This window comes from Cydia amplana, chromosome Z, assembly GCF_948474715.1.
Source record: "Cydia amplana chromosome Z, ilCydAmpl1.1, whole genome shotgun sequence".
NCBI lineage: Eukaryota > Metazoa > Arthropoda > Insecta > Lepidoptera > Tortricidae > Cydia > Cydia amplana.
The window spans coordinates 34,371,388-34,393,451 of record NC_086096.1 but is presented as its reverse complement, the minus strand read 5'-3'; the positions used below and the strand labels follow the sequence as shown (position 1 = coordinate 34,393,451).

Below are 22,064 nucleotides of genomic sequence, written 5' to 3'. Positions count from 1 at the left end.
GACTAGCAGCGACTTCGTTTTCGTAAACGTTTGTTAATCTTAAAGTTTTATGTAATAAAAGCTACTTTTATTAAATTCAAACAAATGAAACGTTAACAACTTGACGCAAAATTCGCCGATATCTATGAATAATGTAGTACAATTAGTTTTATTAGCACTGTCAACGTAATCATCGGTATCCGCCACGTGTATCGCAGGGCCTCTGGGCTGTTGGCTTTAGCCGACGCGCCTCACAAACGCCGACATATGAGAGAAATATTATTAAAAATGGGGTTCCAGCGCGCATAAGTTATTCGCAGAAATCGCGAAGCGTCTGGTTGACGTAAGTGACCGAAGAGCTGGCGGCTACCTCGCACAGCGTATCAACATTGCGATACAGCGAGGAAATGTCGCCAGCATCCTTGGTACAATGCCTCAAGGGCCTATTTTAGATTTAAGCTAGTTTTTAATGTCTTTTAGTAATACCACTGTATATAAATATCTTGTTTGTAAATAAATGATTAGTTCTTTATTTTTTATTCAAGATAGTATCACTGCAACAAATCGTCATTGAAAGAAGCTGGTTATGTAATATTGACAGGTCTGATGCGCCTTCCTATTAGTGAATATTTATTTGCTTGTAAACAGTTTTTTAATTCAACATTTTACCATGAGCCACTTATGAATAATTATTGTATTTTATTTATATTCGAGATTTCAGGGATATTTTGAGACCTTAGTTTGAGGTCGGACTGATGTTATAAAGCCGGATGAATAGGTGTGAACCAACTTTGTTTGAGTAGAACCTCTATACTAGTAATTCGTGCCTTATTAGATGGAAAAAATAATATGTACAGTTATTTATTTGTTATACGTTGGAATTGTAAGTTGTGGAACTGGGACGTCTAAAGCACCTGGATTGTTAAACTTTGCTATACCGGACGCACGGTCGTTGAAAAAATCACTGAGATTTGATGAAGACATTTATCTCAATTTTACAGAATTAGCCAACAAATACAAATACCCAACAGAGGAACACCACGTCGTTACCGAAGACGGGTACATTCTGACCGTATTCAGAATTTTGCCGAAATGTCGAAACGTTACCGGATATCCAATAATATTGCTTCATGGCATATACGACAGCTCAGACGCGTTCATTCTAGCCGGACCGCAGAATGGATTAGGTTATGTTCTGACCGAGAATTGTTACGACGTGTGGGCCGCTAACCATAGAGGCAATGTTTACTCGAGGAACCATCTAGCTTTTGATCCAAACAAAGACCCCGAATACTGGAACTACTCGTTTGACGAACATGGGTTCTACGATCTTCCGGCCGTAATAGACTACGTAATGAAAAGTACTGGTCTGCCAAAAGTGAACTACATCGGACATTCCCAAGGAACTACGGATTTCTTCTCGATGGCCGCTCTAAAACCCGATTATAATGCCAAGATACAGCTCTCAGTGCATCTAGCTCCTGTCGTTTTCTTAAAAAGGTTCGGCATACCAATATTAAAGTTGCTAGCTCCTTCTGTGCATAGTTTGAAGGATGCTTTAGACAAATCCGGCCTTAGTAAGGTCCTAGCCAAGCACCAGTTAGCTCACGCCATCATGGAATACTCCTGCCGTTTTGCTCCTGATGCCATTTGTGGGACTGGCCTCTATATCGCTACAGGATATAAAAGCGGTACTATATCGTCAAGAACATTGTCCGTTGCAGGAGGTCATCTCTTTTCAGGAGTGTCGACTAAAAGTCTGGCGCATTTAGGACAGCTGGTAGCTTCGCAAAAGTTCCAGCGATACGATGAAGGAACGCCAGGGAACATCGAAAGATATGGCACACCTCAGCCGCCTGAGTATGATTTGTCCAAAGTGACATCACCAGTGCTTTTAATGACAGGACAAAATGATTTTCTTTCACCATTGGAGGACGTTAATGAACTGGCTTCGAAACTATCAAATTTAATAGAAAATGTTATTATTCCTGATAAAACGTGGAGTCATAATAATCATTTGTGGGGAAAGGATGTTTGGAAATTTGAATTTCCTAAGATTTTAGAGTATATAAAGAATTTTAATTCTTAGTGCTTTATGTTTCTACTGGAAACTAGTTTTAATGAATAACCCATTAAATTAGGGGTTTATATAGAAGGTAGCATCCCATAGAAGTGGTGTGCGCGTGCCTCCGTGAGGGACAAAACATACGCAATGCGACAATATTAAAAACACATTTTAATATTCCTGACAATATACCAAAAACAATCTACGTAATTCGATTCGTAACATGTCGAGCGTTTTTCGACTTAAAATACGTGAGTGACCCGTTTCTAATATATTTAATACTACGTAATTCGGTCGGGTTATTTGTTGCCCACCATAAAACATACTAAATTTATGGTGGGGAACAAACTAAAAGTGAGACTGTGACAAGGACAAGCAATAGTACCGCTTTCTCTGCTACTCCTACTGAAAGTTGTATAAGTGTATCTCGTTCGGTCATTTGGCCCCTCCCCCGTTTCCTCTCTATATTATTGTACCTCTATGGGGGTTTAGGTATCCATAGATTATGAATAAGTCAAGTGATAAAGCTGGTTTCCTTTTCGAAGAATGGCTTTAACAACATGAATAAATGAAAAATTAGTATATTAGTAAAAAGTTTTCGTACTATGTGTTTCGTATTTCGTATGCAGTTTGTCGGAGTAGTAGGTGCGCCTTGTCTTTTTACTTAGATTAATGATTGTACCTACCACAAACTAATTTTCATACACTCCCTATGCTGTTTATTTTTTCACATAACATTTCACGATCATTTTGGTGGCGGTAAATCAGTAGTCGGTGATATTTACATTTACTATAAATTTTCTTTAATTCAATTAATAAACTTCATTTTAATTCGTGTATAAATTAAATTGATTTGTAATTTAATACTGGTAGCTATGTCATTACAATATTTATTTATGGTTGAAACGAATCTAATGTATTGGTACCTTCACTAAATATATAAATTCTGAACTAAAAAGAAAAAATATGTTGATTTAAAATGTTTAACTTAACCGTATATAGATAAGTTTTTGTTTTGCTGTCATCATTTTAAATTTTCGGCTGCTGGGTTGCATTTATTGGTACCAAATTTTCCAATATTTTTTTCTCTCAGGAAAAGGATCACAAAGTACGAGCACAATCAACCGTGAAATCATCAACACCACTGGCATCTGATTTAAACTAGTTGACCAAGGAACCCTAAAAAAGCTATAAGGAAAAACATCGTCAATAAATAAACAGTTGTTAGTAAGGTACCTACTACCCACAGGAGCTTTTCCGAGTATTTAAAGAAGGATTTCTGAGATAACGTCGCGACTGTCGCAAATTATTTTGTGATTTTTCTGAGATGAATAATGTCAAAAACGAATACCGTAAAACGGGGTGAGTAGGTTTCGCGGGGAGAGGTGGGTTATGAATGGGGAGAGAAGGTTTGAGAGGGGGGTGAGAAGGAATTTTAAGGCTACTGCTACAAAAATAATGTATTCCAATTTAAAATGGAGCTATAGTAATACGCATAATAAAAAAAAATCGATCCAACAATCTTCCAAAATCACCTTTGTATGAAAACCCCTCTCACCCCAAATACGAGGCACTACGGGGTGAGGTCAAAGTTATGAAATGGAATTACCCAAAATAAAATAAAAACTAAAATACAAACGTCCGGAACACTTAATACACCATTCAGTTTTCATATGTAAAAATAAAATGTTATCGAGGTTTGAATTTCAGTTTTGACCCTACTCACCCCATTTTACGGTACCGTATTTACAAGTGCAACAAATTGCTTATTGACAAGGCTCGGAAAAATGCTCGTCTGTGTTGTACGGAACAGGGAAATGTTTTCAATATGACGGGCGTTTTTTCGAGCCTTGCTTATTGATTGACATGTACAGTCAACAATACAATTAGCTTAGCAGCTTTGCATATAAATTTCTATGGAAAGGGGATACCTTTTCTCTGCAGCTGATTGTACTAACACAAATATTTCCCTATAAAGTGCCAATCCTATCTGGAATTTAGTATAGAAATATCCGACGAGTCGGCTTCGCACGATCCTTTGGCCTGACCTTCAAACGAGTCTACAAAATTTAATCGTTCATGATCAAACCGCTATACACGGTAGTGACCGTTCATGATCTACTTTGCCAAGCGTAGAGACGACGTAATTAAAAACAAACAAACCACGGAGATTACTTCTTTGGTTTAGCGCATATTGCATAGATTAACATAACTATTAGGTGCACATCTTCAGATATCTTGCTATACGAGTGGTATGAAACAAACTAACAAAACATCTATTTGATAAAAACACCAGACTTGTGTAAATTTAGAAGCTTTTTATTGAGTTCTTATACCAGAATTGTTTTTGTTTTATCGGCTCTTGGAAATATGTGAACACTAAGTTAATGAAGACAAATTCTTTTCTCCTAACATACTCGTAATAATCAAACTAAATATTATTTTGCAGTAAAATAAGATGTTTGTTCTCATTTTGTCAGGAAATTCGGGAAAGAGACGTTATGCTTCCTACGCATAGCTAACTATGGAATAATAACAGCTACCGTTATGAAACATGTCTAATAAGTGTTTTAAGGATATTGTATGAAAACCGTTAAAAGTATACCGTAACTTCGTCAAACCGATTCGCGACGCGCCCGCATTTTCGTAATGACATTTACATAATATATGATGTACGAGGAATACCATTATTTGCCTCACGTCGACTCGAATATAAATCTATGCAGGACCTTGAACAGTACATAAATATTCAAAAATTCGTCCCAAATTTCACAAAGGCGTTGGGCAGTTAGCTAATCGGAGTTGGTTCGATGGCATTTAATAATTAATATGGCTTCATTTGTATAATGGCGTAAGGTATAATAAGTTCTAATTTTTTATTTATATATGTAATTTATTTACAAACTAGATATATACAGTGGTATTACTAAAAGAAATTAAAAACTAGCTTAAATCTAAAATAGGCCCTTGAGGCATTGTACCAAGGATGCTGATGGCGACATTTCCTCGCTGTATCGCAATGCTGATACGTTGTGCGAGGTAGCCGCCAGCTCTTCGGTCACCAGTTACGTCAACCAGACGCTTTGCGACTTCGACGAACAACTAATGCGCGCTGGGACCCCATGGACCTAGAGTTTTAACTCCAAGTGGTACAAAAAAAGATTTGCGTAATGCCCTTTATAAATAAGCGGAATATTATTACAAACTTTAACCAGCGTAAAACGGTTGAAATTAATAGAACTTCACTATTATTGACATTTCACCGCAGAAAAAACCATTCACACCATATAAATATTATTTAGAATCAAAATAACCAGTACTTAAGTAACCTTTACATTAATATATTTCCTTTCTTTCGCTCGTTTATATCACATAAATTATAATTTACCTCAGCGATTTTTAAGAGATTTTTAGATTATAGCTTTAGAGCTTTTTACATTTGGTGGTGAATACTACAGACACTATCTACAGTCAAGAGCAACAGAAACGAGTCAATAGATTCCATATACCTGTAGTGACCATGAAATTGCATTTTCATATAGATCCAGTCCAGTTTGTTAACAAAGTTATTGACACATCGTATTCGACTCTTTTCGAGTGTAAAGTTAAATTGCATGTGTGTTTTGACTTATTAACGGATTTACACAACGGACGTTGCTAGCCAACTTTAATGATTTATTGCAATGAAGAATACACTAAGTTAATACTTAATTGCAGTAAGATGATTGCTAATTGATTTAGTTGCAACAAACATATTTGTAATCAATTACACTACAAATTATTTATTACCTATTTAGCAACGATTACGTTAAGAAATATAAATATATAACCTCGCGCGGTATATAGGTAGTCGGATATTTTTCGTAGATAGTTGGTCGTCGTCGGCAGCGTATAAAGGTGATGGATGATTTCCTTTCTTCTTGGACTTCTTGGTGCATCACGTTAGCCGGGGTTCAAGGGGGCGTGTTGTCTCTTTTGTTGTTTTTAGGGTTCCGTAGCCAAATGGCAAAAAACGGAACCCTTATAGATTCGTCATGTCTGTCTGTCTGTCTGTCTGTCTGTCTGTCCGTCCACAGTCACTTTTCTCCGAAACTATAAGAACTATACTGTTGAAACTTGGTAAGTAGATGTATTCTGTGAACCGCATTAAGATTTTCACACAAAAATAGAAAAAAAACAATAAATTTTTGGGGTTCCCTATACTTAGAACTGAAACTCAAATTTTTTTTTTCATCAAACCTATACGTGTGGGGTATCTATGGATAGGTCTTCAAAAATGATATTGAGGTTTCTAATATCATTTTTTTCTAAACTGAATAGTTTGCGCGAGAGACACTTCCAAAGTGGTAAAATGTGTGTCCCACCCCTGTAACTTCTAAAATAACAGAATGATAAAACTAAAAAAAATATATGATGTACATTACCGTGTAAACTTCCACCGAAAATTGGTTTGAACGAGATCTAGTAAGTAGTTTTTTTTAATACGTCATAAATCGCCTAAATACGGAACCCTTCATGAGCGAGTCCGACTCGCACTTGGCCGCTTTTTTTTATTTTCTTTCAATCTTACCTACTTACCTTACCTACTCCTCCTCTCTCCTTTACTACTCTAAACTTTATTTATCATCACTGTTAAGCCTTCTGGCTTAGGTGCCTTCTGCGGTGAGTTTCAGTTTTATAACCTAATAAGTACCTAGTTATTGAATTTTCATTTCGAATCACGGTCCCTGCACCTGCATCATTGCGCTTTATTGGCAAACTGTTTAAAAGGCAACTCACACGCCAGCGAGGTCTATTTCTCGAAACCTATCCTATTGTGTCACCGATGCGAATTGTATTTCTTATGGGCATCGGTAAAAGGTCCTTGCGACGCTGGATTTCACGCATAAGAATTGTGTGTTTCTTCAACGGGTTTTATTTACTCAAATCTTGCATCATAGCATTAATGTTGGTATTATGTTACTCACTAGAATACAATCTTACGTATTTGTGTCAAATCATTCAACACAAACACATTCTGTACTATTTATTACCAAGTACATAGGTACCTATACTTACCAAAACTGAATACGACTGGTATTGCTATTGAGACAAAGAGTTGTATCTACACGAGACTGTATTTAAAATTGCTCGCACCCCTTGCCTTTTCAGCTTCAGATACTCTCAAGATTTTAGGAGGATTTTCGGAACTTGAAAACACAATCGCACCAAAACCAACTTTGCTCCTTTGTTGAAAAAATATAGACCGATATACCGCAGGAGGTTTCCTGCGGTATATCGGTCTATATTTTTTCAACGTCTCGTTATATTTAGATAAAATAGTCGGCCAGCTTGATTAGTAGGGCAGAAAGCCAAACACCTGTTCTTCTCAGCGGAAATCGAAACAATTGAACTGGATAGTTGCACCAAAATATGCCACGGGCCATAATCGGCGTGGCCCGGTTACGCGACCCACTGTGCAGTCCCGATGGGCAATAGTGTCCGATCTAACGGAAGCGAGTGTGAGGCGGTTCGTAATGCTGACCTATTATTATATTATTAAGCTGTTTAAGAGTATCTAATAATAGTAGTATACGGATGACAACTGCAGCAGCATTACTGTTGCAACTTTACTCCTAGGTGGTCTCACGGTCTTCAATATATCAAGACAATTGACAGTGACATCGCCCGCATCAGCGCCATAACAGTAACCACAGCAATACAGCTGCTGCACAGGCTTTATGAAAATTATAAAGCGTTTACGAAGAGTGCGAGGTCAGCCCACATACTTAGGCACTTTTTTCAAAAGTATTTTATGTACACCGCTACAAATACAGTGGAGTCCAGACGAGACAATTTTTCGCCAATCTGATGAAATTGTTCGATCGAATCAGGCCGTGCGGACGCAAACGCCAATTTGATTCCCCGGTCAAATCAGCAGGTGCGGACACAAAAATGCCAATTTTCGAAGTTAGTATCTATGGAATGCACAAATTGGTTATTAAATTGTGTACGTGTGGACGCTAGATAAGATTGGCGCCAATTATTTTCCTGATCAAATCGGTCGATTTGCCCAGCTCGTCTGGACTCTACTTTAAGATCCGTCCTAACTAGTTATGTAAGTCCAAATTGTTAATAAGGTTCACTACCTGTCGTCATCTCATCATACGGTATACCTGCTTATCAGATCTAACAAAATTGATCTTCGAATTGTCCCAAACAAGATCTAAAAGTAATATATTTTTTCCTTCATTAATTTTGTAACACATTTAGTACTAATACTGGTACGTGTATGATACTCAAATATAATACCCAAAGATCACAATGACTGTGGCAAAGGTGACAGTCCATTTCCAACTGCAGCTGCACTACTGTTCATTTTACTATGGAAATTGACAGTAACAGCGACGCGTTCAGTACCAGTAGTGCAATTGCGGTCAGAAATGGAATGTTACCCTTACTTATGCCGAACATCTGCCTTTCACAACGCAAAAAATAATATACCGTGTCAAATACATACAAATACCAAAGACAGGATTAGATAATTAAATGTCGAGGCATGACCTATGCTTTTGAACTTTTGGCATCCATCAAGTTGCGATGAGCAGCTATCCTCGCAATTTTATTCGAATGCTAGAGATAAAATTAGCAACGACTTTTAACATAGATTAGGCTTATGCCTTTCCATGTATAATTTTCGAACGACTGCGGAAAGTGAAGGAAGATATAAAGATAGTTAGATAGTTTATTCAAGTAGGCCATTGACTTAGATATCTAGGGACTGGCTTTACTGGCAATAATAAAGAGGCATGACAGGGGCCAGTACAGCGGTGTGAAATCGCTACAACGCGATTAGTTGATGAGTTCGCATCACGCGCGCGATTGGTTGACGAGTTCGCATTACGCGCGCTATTGGTCGCAACTAGTCGCGTTAGACTCCACGATTGGCTGGAATTCGTGGGTAGCACCGCTGAACTAGTACGATGTTTAGTGCCCCATTAGCCCGTCCTTAGATAATATACGTCAATGAAGTAGGCATATTACAATGAGCTTATGATCGTCAAATAAAGCTACACTGGCTCATTTTCATTGATTAGTTCAAAAAGCAAGCACTAGCATTATGCACATTCTGAATTCTGAAGTCTAGTAAATATCTTTACAGTACATATGGGGCTACTTTTCCGCTCTAGTGCGCAAAATAGCACTTTTCGTGCGTATGTCGAAACTTTAAAATGCCATATGTACTGTAAAACGTTGTTCGATACGCGTGCGAATAGGTAATTCGCAACTCGTGTCAATTTAAAACACTCCCTTCGGTCGTGTTTTAATTTATAGCCACTCGTTTCGAATTTCCTCTTTTTCGCACTTGTATCGAAAATAACTATAATGGCTTTTAAAACTAAGCATAATCATTATGATCTTTCCGCCCGCTATTAAAAGTCAGGGTCATTATAGATGAAGCTGACTTTTACCTATTCATTTAAGGTTAATCATCTTTGCTCTAAATATCAATAGTTTAATTTATTCGTAATCTTGTAGTCTAGATTTGTAAGGTGAGGTTATGATAATTATAACTTGTTAATAGATTTGTTTTCTCATTAATTAGCATTCAAAATGTCAGACGGCATATTATTGTTCTGTCCCACCGCACAAAACCACCGTACCAATTAACATTTGATAATTTAATTATTAAAGCGTGTTTTTAACTTTTTATGGCGCGAAAATACGGTAACCAGTTTTTAGGGTTCCGTACCCAAAGGGTAAAAACGGAACCCTATTACTAAGACTCCGCTGTCCGTCCGTCCGTCCGTCCGTCTGTCACCAGGCTGTATCTCACGAACCGTGATAGCTAGACAGTTGAAATTTTCACAGATGTATTTCTGTTGCCGCTATAACAACAAATACTAAAAACAGAATAAAATAAAGAATTAAGTAAGGGCTCCCATACAACAAACGTGATTTTTGACCGAAGTTAAGCAACGTCGGGCGGGGTCAGTAGGTACTTGGATGGGTGACCGTTTTTTTGCTTGTTTTGCTCTATTTTTTGTTGATGGTGCGGAACCCTCCGTGCGCGAGTCCGACTCGCACTTGGCCGGTTTTTTGAACGTCACTCACGGTTGGCTCACTTTACTTAGGTAAGGGTCATACACATTGTATTGTCATGCTTACTTAACTCGTTCTCGTATTTTCTGTACCTACACATCGGTAAGTTAAGGGAATCTGAAAAAAATATTTACGCTGCACCCTTACAGGCGGGATACAGTGAAGTAGTGAAGCAGTTGAGACTCAAATAAGAAAAATGTAATAAGGATATTATCCATTTTAAATAGGCTAGGAACAGATATACCTATTATGTTTGAAGTCTGCCATCGTGAACTACTTAGCCAATTGAAAACAATGACAGTACATGAGTAAAAAAGTAAAAAACACGCTGTTTGCCACGCGAATTGACTCGTTAGAAAAGTTGCCATTATCTACACATTTCAGGTATGTAATTAATTGAAGTTAAATGTTTAACTTCATCGTCTGTACTGTAAATTTAATTCGATAGCGTGACGTACGCGTTTGCGTCAAATGTTAGAAGTTAAGAGTGGTAGAACGGAGTCTAAGCTACAGATAGCATGTCTATGTACAAGATATGATAGTAGGTAGGTACACGTTTTGGTATCATTAGTCCAACAGACGACAGAAGCATCGCTTTTGCAGCAACGAAATTGACAGTGAAACTGCCCGTGTTATGGCCGATATAGACGGATTGCAACTCGTCTGCAATTTTTATGGGAACTGCACGCCGACTGCACGCCAACTGTGCAGTTCCCATACAAGTTGCAGTTGGGTTGCAGTCCATGTGTACCGGCCCTTAACGCTATTGAATTCGGCGTCCGTATGTATTTAAGTAACATTTATTCGAAAATACGAGAGATAATCGAAAACTTTCGTAGATTTCCGTGGGTCTGATGTTATCGCTCAAAGCGTTATGTAGCGCGACCCACCAACCCCTCTGAATTCCAATACGTGTTGCATCACCCTGCTGCTGTCTTATAGTGGAACCTCGATAGTACAAATCTCTTGGGAAACCCCAAAAAAAATAACTCAACGAGTTTTTGTCCATGTTTTTTTTTAAACAAATTACTTTACTCAGTCCTCTCGTACTAACTTTCAACCCCCGTTTCAACCCCTTGATGGGTATGTTTCTAGATAAAATAGTATACTATGCCCTTTTCTGGGAGAAACAAATATTAGTGTCCTTAATATCACCCAAAGTAGTTCGGCAGTTTTTGTGTGAATTAACCTACGTACAGATTGTAGCTGGTTGCTATTTAACGGTGGTCGACTTTATTTGCTCGCCTCGAATTCCAGTCTGTTGTCCGATCAGTTACTTCCGTTCAAAACCGCGAAAACAAACCCTTTTAAGGATAATGCACCTAAAGTTGTTCGTGCAAAGTAGTGCTAATTATTAAAAACAAGTGCGAGTCGGACTCGCCCACCGAGGGTTCACCAATTTAACTACTTATGGCGTTATTCATAAACGTCTGCTAAGTTAATCAGCTGATGATCGTCGTTTGTCCCTCTCTATGGCATAACGACAGATAGGGACAAACGACGATCATCAACTGATTAAGTTAGCAGCCGTTTATGAATAACGCCGTTAGTGTTCCGCACAAAACTTTATTCAAGGAACACCTTATGGGATCACTTCGGTCTTGCAAATCAGTTAACTGCGATTTATTATTTTATTTTTTACAAATGTATAGTTTTCAGATTTTTACCTGTATTAGGTACTTGTAGTGTAAGACGATATTGCCAAACTTCATAGTTCTATCGCAACGGGAAGTACCCTAAAATTTTTATTCCCTTGAGAGTGTCGAAGTATTGCTTATCATCGACTACTTAATTATTACGAATCAGACTTCCAATTATTTTGCAACTATTTTTTGCAGTAGGTATGTAAGTTCTACGTTAAGCTGATATCTGCAAGCAAATATAGTACTTTCCCTGCTAACTTTGAATAATCGTCTCGTCAGTATGCTGTGGGCGTCTAATCCGAACAATGTGGCTTTTAGAATATTAGGTAATAGGTCCTGTATTCTTTTATGTATTGTATAATATATATGTATTATTGGTGTAGTATTGGCGAAGGGTGTGGTGTTTCGGCGGTTCCGTGGGAATCTGCCAAATCCTACACCGGAACAGGCGACGCAACGAATACCATCGTGTCGCCGAAATAAAATATTTTTTAGCTTGTAAGATTTTTATTATTGTATGTATGTCAGTTTGTAAGGTATGTATCTATGGGCCTTAGTTGCCTGATAATACATAAATGATATTTGATTTGATTTTGATTGGTCCAGAAATAATCGGAATCTTTGTCTTGCATGCATATTTTATATTTTGAAGCGCTATTAGGTACCTAACTAGGGTTATTTTATGAAAAAATGAAATATCCTACCTATTTACGATTACCACATTTATAGTTTCTAAATATACATAGGCATTTTTAGAGGTTACATTTTTTTTATTTCTTTTGTTTTACTTATTATGTATTTAGCCAAATATTAAACAACTTATCATACCTATAGTTTTCAGCAAATATTTTAGCAGTAGCAGTACTTTGTACAGTGTATATAATATATGTTCCCCTGAAACGCGTGAGTCATTAAGACTAACATAACAACCGAGTGACACACCTAGGAACTGTATGTTAAGCTTGCCAAAAATTACCTCATTGTGCGAATTTTAACATGACAACGATCATACTGTTATCAGCCGTATGTCATATCTATTATACCAATAAACCAAACACTGAATGCAGTCTAAACCTCGTCAGACACAACACTCTATAACGGTAAAGCAACGCGGTTACGTCTCTCGCGATTCGTCACAAACATAACAATAATACTAGCACAAACCGACAAGGCATATGCGTTCGTAGGTCTAGTAATCTTAAGCCATTCTACGATTTGTCGTGTGACAAAGATACTATGTCGATTTCACGGCACCATCGGTATGGCAGAACGTTCGAAACAAAAGCGTGCGGCTTCGGGTGCTATGCGCGATCTAGATGGACATGATGGTTGCAGTTTTATCGTCTATCGCGTCATGTGTCGCTCGCAACATACTATTTAGAAAGCGATAGAAACTATGACAGACTAGAAAAGCGCATCCATGTTAGATCCGCTGTTCTTGTATTCTCATGATAGCGCACGTGAGTTCTCCCGCGAACCGGTGTATCTTTACCTCAAGATCCGTAAACGAATGTTTATTTTGCGAGTCCTCTTATACTGGTTGAAGCAATTTGAATGACCCCAGATCGATGTTTGACGAGAAAGCTCTTAGACGGTATGCGAAGACCTTTGCGTAAGCGTTGCGTAAGTTGATAGCTGTAGAGGTGTTATGATTGTTTTTAACTGTGGAACTTTTTGGAGATGTGCTTTGGCATTACAAAACCACTAGCATCCTTGCGAAGGGATTGGTTGATTACATCCTTCAGGAAAAGTATTCACTGAATACTAGCACAAACAAACATAACACAGTTTCGGATCCCATTCTAGAGCTACAACCCCGACTCTGGTACAGCAAAATCCCTTAATATCAATTCTATCACGACAGCATTGCTTCAACGAGGAAGTTGCGTAACCTTGAAAAAACATACACAAGAATGCAATTCGAAGTGCGAATTGCATCCGTCTTCATGATTAAAGCATTAGTCACCGTTTAACTGAAAAAGGCTAGTTTGCACATTAAAGGATATTTGGGTCCCGTGCATACCATATTGGTATTGCTCTCAATGCAATCGAATCTTTATACTTAAACCTAATCACCCTAATACTAACAATAAGTGATCACTAATTCACTGTAAAATAATTTTACTCTCGCCAAAAGTAAGCGTACCTAGCTGCCTACGTTTGCTAGACTCACAGAATAACAATGCGGTATTGCACAAACTTCATTTCAATCCTCAGGCGATCAAAAGATGAAATCATTTAAGCTTTGAGGACCTTACATTTACATCTTATTAACGTATTCGACATTGGAAAACGTGTTTGTTGGTTACAAGCTTTTATTTTTTATACCTTAGCCAATATGTCTCCTGGCTGCATCTTCACCTACTTCCGTATTTACTATGCCAAAAAACAGCTTGTAACATATGACGACTTACTTAATTGTTAAGCAAGATCATAGCGAGATGTTTAATAGACTTCAGAACCCCTAGTATAAATTTCATTCGATAGCGTGACGAGCTTTCGTGTTTGCGTTACCTATATCTATTTTTGTATGGGATTTCGAACAGCGCGCCAAGCGGGACGTTTTGGAAACTTAAAAATCCCACACATAATGACAGCGCAAATGCGTAGCACGACACGCTATCGAATGAAATTTACATTGGGTACTGACAGTGTATTTCATCACGCCGACAGTTAAATTGACACCTGACACTGATAATTTCCTGTACATTTCCGGGTCAATAGGTAAGGATAAGGACAGTAGGTATACTGTAGGTAGCATCAATAAATACTCGTATATTTACTTGTTGAACCAGCAACCGGAGAATTGTCATTATGAGGTGACTTTGAGAATATTCTATTAGGTATATGACATACCTATGTATAGGTACTTTTTGTAATTTTTAGGGTTCCGTACCCAAAGGGTAAAAACGGGACCATATTACTAAGACTCCGCTGTCCGTCCGTACGTCCGTCTGTCCGTCCGTCTGACGGTGCGTCTTGATGGTGCGGAACCCTCCGTGCGCGAGTCCGACTCGCACTTAGCCGGTTTTTTATTATTATAACTTACATTGTACATTCACACACACATAGGACATGAGTGAGTGCAAGCTATCCGAGGATGATGTCGTGGACAGGGCGAAGTGGAGAAGGTTAAGCAGGAAAGCCGACCCCACAACCATGTGGGATAGATAGCTAGGAAGAGAGAGAGAGAGAATTTACATCGTTGACTGAAAATGTATTATTTAAAGTTTTCCTAAATCACTCAAACTGCTTCTTAATTGATATTGTAGAGTACTGTTCTTTAATGTCACTTGCGATTTCATCTCAAGTACCTGGGGGCCGATTTTTGAATTTCGATCGCTCGATTTCGTCACTCGAAAATCGGTGGAAAACGGCGAAATGGTGATTTTTGAAATACGAGTGATAGAAATTGGGAATCTATTGGTATTGACCATTCGTTTTCAATTCAGTAGAATTTACAGGCCTAGTAGTGGAGATATTACTGAACGAAATACACGAAATCGAGCCGTCGAATTTCAAAAATCGGTCCCCTGTACGGCTACCATCAGTTTGGCACTGACATAAACGCCACCGACAACGTAATTTACTTTCTATACATCTCCCCTCAGAAGTATAGAAAGTAAATAACGTTCTCGATAGCGTATATGTCAGTTTTGACACTGTCATTGACTCACGGGCTCTGCACACTTAGCTAACCTATGAAAGTGCTCATGCAAATTTAAACACCCTGCGACGTAATTAATTATCTACCACGTCATGTCATTAGGTTCATGCTCTAATTGACTGCATTCTTGCCCGCTGACCAATTGTCTTCCTAGCTAACTTACTAAGTGCCTAAGGAGCTAATTACGGCCACCCATTTATGAAAAGGAAACCTTACTGCTTTCTAATAAAGGTCAAAACTGCATAGTTATGTGTGAGGCAGGTTAGGTACGCTGTTCGCTTCAAGGCTAATTTCAGCGTATTGACGGTTTATCGTACCAAGATTGTAAATCCGTGTGGTGCTCAATTAAAATCGGAACGTAACTATTACGAATTAAGGATAATTTTTCAACTGCGTAAGTAAGTTGGATACGAGTTGGAGAAATGAAGCGGTATCTAGGTATGATATCACCGGCAATGAATCCAGTTGCAGTGAAAACTGCATTCGATAATCCGGTGGCCTCGTCTTTAAACTATTTGTATAATTAAAAACAATATATTTGTTTTGGAAGGCACGCTAAACATAAGATTGGATTGCTGTCCGGCGGATGTCTATTTACAGAGAAGGTATCAATTTAATATAACAACCTTTTTTAAAGTAGGTTAAAATGTTCTTAAGGTGAAGATGAAGGAGTGCACTCGTAGTAGGTACGCTCAATGAAGATAAGATATAAATACATTGAGCATCACAGAAATAAATAGTGGACTTGTATACTTTTGCCAACCTCTGAAGCCATCTGTAGTTATTTGGATAAACATCGACAATTATTCTTACCGTACCCTTACTTGCAGTAGGTATTTCTATGTAAACCAAACAAACTAACTCTGATAAACTGTAGATATTCATCTGAAATTTTACAAATATAATAATAATTACTCGCAGTCTTTGTCGATCTTATTATGTACGCGAAAAACTTAACAAAAGTTGTAAGATTATTTAATTTAATCTGTCACTTTGTTACCCATTGAAAATTCACTTCTTTCCGGGTAAAAGGTTAGCTGTGTTATGTGGAGCATGTCGAATTATTGTCTCAAAGAATTTATAATGAGTTAAAGTAATTTTATAACGATCATAAAATCAGACGATACAAGGGCGTGATTAAAACAGAAAGTGATCGTAGGCGTCCTGCATTGTTCAACAACAATAGAGGCATCTGTGTAATAAATCACAAGACTTCATTCAAAATTCAACTCTCATCCTACTAATTGAAGTTTCAAAATCGTTACCAATTAAAATTTGAACTCAAAATAGTCACCAGTTAAAAACTGCAATATGAACACAAACTTAATCTGAAGCATATTAAGTCTAAAGTCGATGTCAATTAATTTTATTTTCGTCTTGTAGACTAAGCCGGGTGCCAAAGCATATTGAGTCTTATGAAATTGAAATAAAGATGTGTGTAATAATATATGCAGTTGAATCCGACGCAAAGATCGCATTAGTCATAGGTGCGTACTGCGTAAGTAGTCGTAATATATATCGTGAAATTCCAATATGCGATAATAATATTTACCTAAAATTAAAATTGTGCAATGAATTATTATGTATCTGTCTAAAAAAGTGGTTTTGGTTGTTAAACTATTTATTTCAACATGCGGAATTTAAAAAATGATATGAATATAATACTACCCTCTTCTGTGCAATTCGCATGCACTTACTTACTTTTCAAATTGAATTTAAGAATAGCGTGGAAATATATGTCGCCATTCCACAAGCTGTCGTTAAAATAGATCGTATCGAGCTTAATTGTTTGTTGAACGAACGTAGCAATTGTCAAAATTGTCATTGGCACTTAGAACACAATTTAAGGATCCTTACAGTAGGTATACCACAGACAAGACATCCTCTAGACTGAGCATAGTAACGCTACCCCCTCTGCCACTTAAATACGGTAGTTTTACTCCATCTTCGAGTCAATCCCGTGCCGTGAATGCCGTGATTGGTCCGTGTCTTTGAACGGACCAATCACAGCACGGGATTCGCTCACCTCGTCCCCCTGCACCCCCGTATTTTTAGCAGCATTGGTTTCATGAAATAATTGCTCTAAACTCCGTCTAGAGGATTCCTAGTTTATGAGGTATGCTTACAGCGATAAACCGCCTGTTGCTACCTTACGTTGTAAACCTGTTTTTAATTTTGTTTTCTTTGTGGTGCAATAAATAATATTTATTACCTATTTATTTATTATGCTACATACTATATACCTTCATGCAGTTTAAGAACTCTCTTATTTAATCGCACCTATTTCCTGGTTTTTATCTAATACTACTATGTTTGAATCTACTCTGGAGACCAATTAAAACTTACATTATGACATCTAACTAAGTGATGTCAGTCGATGTAATTTTGAATTGGCCTCCTGGTTTGCTAGTCTCGTAATATGGCCGCCGCTCTGTATGCGCGGCGTGCGCGGGAGCATCAACTCGGGAATACGGAGGCACACAGCTTTTTAAAATAGGATATTGATTTGATGTAAAGTTCTGTGAGTCCTTCTAGCACCAATATTTATGTGAGTGCGTGATGCTGTTATTAATATCAAAGTAAGATAATATTTTCAAAATCTGAATACAGACCTACGCCTCACAAATCTGTGTTTAGAACAAAAAGCCATAGTCAAAGCTATAGATTTCTATCTATGATTTATGACCATATTACTCATTCTAGTAATTTTCTGGTTGGATCCTAAAGATCCACGAATTTGCTCATGATCTTATTGATATTGCCTGCTGGTTTTAATCCTTATAAAGATTATAGACCTTTCAGACCAGCGGGCTCAGCACGGTTCCATTTTTATCGACTATCACTATGCCCGTCACTTTCACACTTACATACTTGTTAGAAGGTGACAGGCATGGTGACAAATGATAAAAATGCGACCGTGCTAGTAGGGTAGAGACCGCACAAAGACAGACAAAAAGAGCCCGGTCTGAGACGAAATATTTTCAGTAAAGGAAGAAAAAGTCAGACAACACCTAGTGGGCCACAGTTGTAGTTTTACGCTAACATACAGACAGACACACATGAGGTGAAGGACTTGGTTAGGGTTCCGTACCCAAAGGGTACCTAAAAACGGGACCCTATTACTCATAAGAGTCTACTGTCCGTCTGTCTGTCTGTGATCAGGCTATCTCATGAACCACGGCTAGACAGCTGAAATTTTCACAGACAATATATTTCTGTTGCCGCTATTATAACAATCAATACTAAAAACAGAATAGAATAAATACTTAAGTGGGGCAACATCCCATACATTAAACGTGATTTTTCGGCCGTTATATACTCGATATTACGGAATGGTACGGAACCCTTCGTGCGCGAGTCCGACTCGCACTTGCCCGGTTTATTATATAAGGTGTAGATGTGAATAATCACTGGTTAAACTCGTTCTTCTGCCGTTGCATCTTAATTATAGCAAAATAATGTTATCTACATTCGACAAAAACAGCAAAGGCCGACATGTCCAGAATCCATCACGGCTCAATAACATCCAGTTCATTTTGGGAATAATTGGTTTGACTCGCATGTAAAGGATGGACCTGCGAGGTCGAAGCTACATTAAAAACTTTCATATAATTTCTTGGTCCATAACTACCAATTAACTTTTAGCGAGTTTCAAGCCCCACCAAGCCGAAAAAAAATGAATATGGATCATTATAATTATAACTAATTAATTATCTTACTTAGCCCTCCTAAGCTACAGACTACTTAAGACTACAGCTTAACTAACTCTTACGTTGCGTACAGTTAACAAAAACACATTTAATCAATACGTTATATTTTTAACTATTCCTGTTGAATCTTCATACACAATAAGTTACTTTTTAGCAAATTGAATATATTAAAATGAGTCTGTAAACCATGATGATAGACGTGAAACTAATTAAATTTTTTAGAATTCTAAATCTACATATAAAATGCTCCATTTTAAATGTTGTATTCAGTTCTCTACGCTTTTTAGGGTTCCGTAGCCAAATGGCAAGAAACGGAACCCTTATAGATTCGTCATGTCTGTCTGTCTGTCCGTCTGTCTGTCCGTCTGTCTGTCCGTCCGTATGTCACAGCCACTTTTCTCCGAAACTATAAGAACTATACTGTTGAAACTTGGTAAGTAGATGTATTCTGTGAACCGCATTAAGATTTTCACACAAAAATAGAAAAAAAACAATTAATTTTTGGGGTTCCCCATACTTCGAACTGAAACTCAAATTTTTTTTTTTCATCAAACCCATACGTGTGGGGTATCTATGGATAGGTCTTCAAAAATGATATTGAGGTTCCTAATATCATTTTTTTCTAAACTGAATAGTTTGCGCGAGAGCCACTTCCAAAGTGGTAAAATGTGTGTCCCCCCCCCCCCTAACTTCTAAAATAAGAGAATGATAAAACTAAAAAAAATATATGATGTACCCATGTAAACTTCCACCGAATATTGGTTTGAACGAGATCTAGCAAGTAGTTTTTTTTAATACGTCATAAATCGCCTAAATACGGAACCCTTCATGGGCGAGTCCGACTCGCACTTGGCCGCTTTTTACTGTTTAGGGCACCCAATTCCATTTTTACACTATTCGTCTTATTAAGTTGTATGACCCGTCATTGCAAGATTTTGCATCACTCATTATATTAATGTAGTACCAATTAAGTTACCAACGAACGTTGAAAGTTGAAACCGGACTTTTGGTGTACCAGCATTCCTTAGGCGATCAGCCTTGTGCAGGTTTGGTAATGACATTTGCCTTGCTTCATTACTTCATTAGGGTTTATGCACAACTAGCTTTATCTTAAAACATTAATACCAATTAAATAAACCTACTTACAGTACCTACAGAAGAACTTGAACTACGTAAGTAAGGTGTTCAGAATTATTCGAAAAATATTAACAGAAAAGAAAAACGTAAGCGATGAGCAGAAGAGCCGCTAGACTATTATTCCTTATTTATCTTTAGGTACCTTATTTTTAAATTATATTCAATTAATATTTTCATATTTTATGGGACCCTTTTGGTTCTTAGTTGTTACTTTAGCCCACAAGTCATCCGGCATAGGTACGGCAGACGTATCTTGTCCAGTCCCATTTCATCTGAGCGCCTGTTTCACCTGCGTCACTTATTAGAGTTTTGGAGTGTACTTAGTACAGTCAGCATCAATAGTAGCGGATGAAACAACGCGCCAAAAGTATCTGCCATACTGGAATTAATTCCCAAATAAAGACATTGAAATAAAGCACCAGAAGATTATTAGAGAAATGTAGACAGCAGTTATTTTAAGACACAATTTCTATTTTAAAACCAGTATGAAACTATAAAGAGTAGGTAATTTGATTGTGACGGCACAAGCTATTGTTTCATATAAATTCCATAGTAGCAAAATCGTTTTGACAGTTCGAAAAAAGAAACTGATTTGACTAGTAGTCAAATACCCTATGGTAGTGATCCATTAATTTTGATACTGATAGTGTTTTTAAGAAAAAAACTTGCTCTAATAAAATATTTAAAGAGCTGCAAGTGTATATTGACCATCTAATCGATATGCTCATTGCCATAAGAACATTGGCTCTACGATACCTACTCACTTCGATGGACTAGTTAGTAATGGGAGCAAGTTATTCAAGTATCGCATACGGCGGCCGTGTATATAGGGAAAAGTATTTAGGTAAATAACTATACGTGTTTACCTTAAGTAACCTTGCTGCCGTTAAGATGTTTAATCTTGTTTGTTATTAATGTTTTGCTTAAAAAGGTTAACAGATTGCACCATTTTTTACTACTTTCATGATTTCAATTTACTCAGTTCAATTTAGTCTTCTTATAATAGAAACTAAAATAACAACACAACCTCGTCCTTCTAGTTCTGCGTAGTAAGTAATATGCTGTCCCTCAAAGCTGAAAACTAGTCGAACTTTCAGGTGAAACTAGTATAAGCGGAGCTCCAGCTAATCTGGCCAACGGCCTTTGATATCACAAAAAGCGGGCCAAGAGCGTGTTGGACCATGCTCAGTGTAGAGTTCCGTAGTTACCTGCCCGTCACAATAGGCTGCCTTGAACAGGCGCTATTATTAAGCATCATGTACAGTCAGAAAAACTTTTAGCTTAGCATACATATTTGTATAATGTGTATAATTGTATATGTTCCTAAACCCAGGTTGACTACGGAACCCTAATAAAAAGGTAGAAATTGAAAAAAAGCGCCTTGTACAGATTGTTTGACATTACTTTTTTTCAGTAAAATGAACTGCAATATTAGCAAGTACCTACTCAAATGCACCATAAATCTAGCAGTAGGTATACTCGTGTAAAAAAAAAATACGAGATCCAAATCGTTAATCTGTTTCCACAGGAGCTTAACCAATTAGGAGCATGTAGATGCAGTGTAGGGACGCCCGGCCGGAAGCAGGCGGGCTGTCGATCGCGTGTTGCGTTCACTCAGCCCAGTTCCCTAATTAGGAGCATACAACAAAGTATCTTTTGGACTTCTTAGGGCGTTTTTCTCACGTAAGGGCATATTTCACCCCGTTATAGATATGTAGAGTTGTGACATCCGAAGGTTGTGGGCGTCCATTCCATCCTTTGCCGTCGATAAGCGACTTGAA

At 37.7% G+C, this 22,064-nt stretch overlaps 1 protein-coding gene across 1 annotated transcript; it reads left to right on the top strand.

Annotated features, from left to right (window-relative positions):
* Nucleotides 1-513: 513 nt before the first annotated feature.
* On the top strand, nucleotides 514-2,117 carry LOC134661070 (lipase 1-like). The gene has a single exon (XM_063516972.1). It carries the CDS (start codon nucleotides 815-817, stop codon nucleotides 2,066-2,068), a length of 1,254 nt encoding a protein of 417 aa, XP_063373042.1. The 5' UTR covers nucleotides 514-814; the 3' UTR covers nucleotides 2,069-2,117.
* Nucleotides 2,118-22,064: the final 19,947 nt, after the last annotated feature.

Bases quoted from the DNA above. Each gene is read 5' to 3' on its own strand.
- LOC134661070 (XM_063516972.1), top strand. From the start codon at position 815: ATGGAAAAAATAATATGTACAGTTATTTATTTGTTATACGTTGGAATT.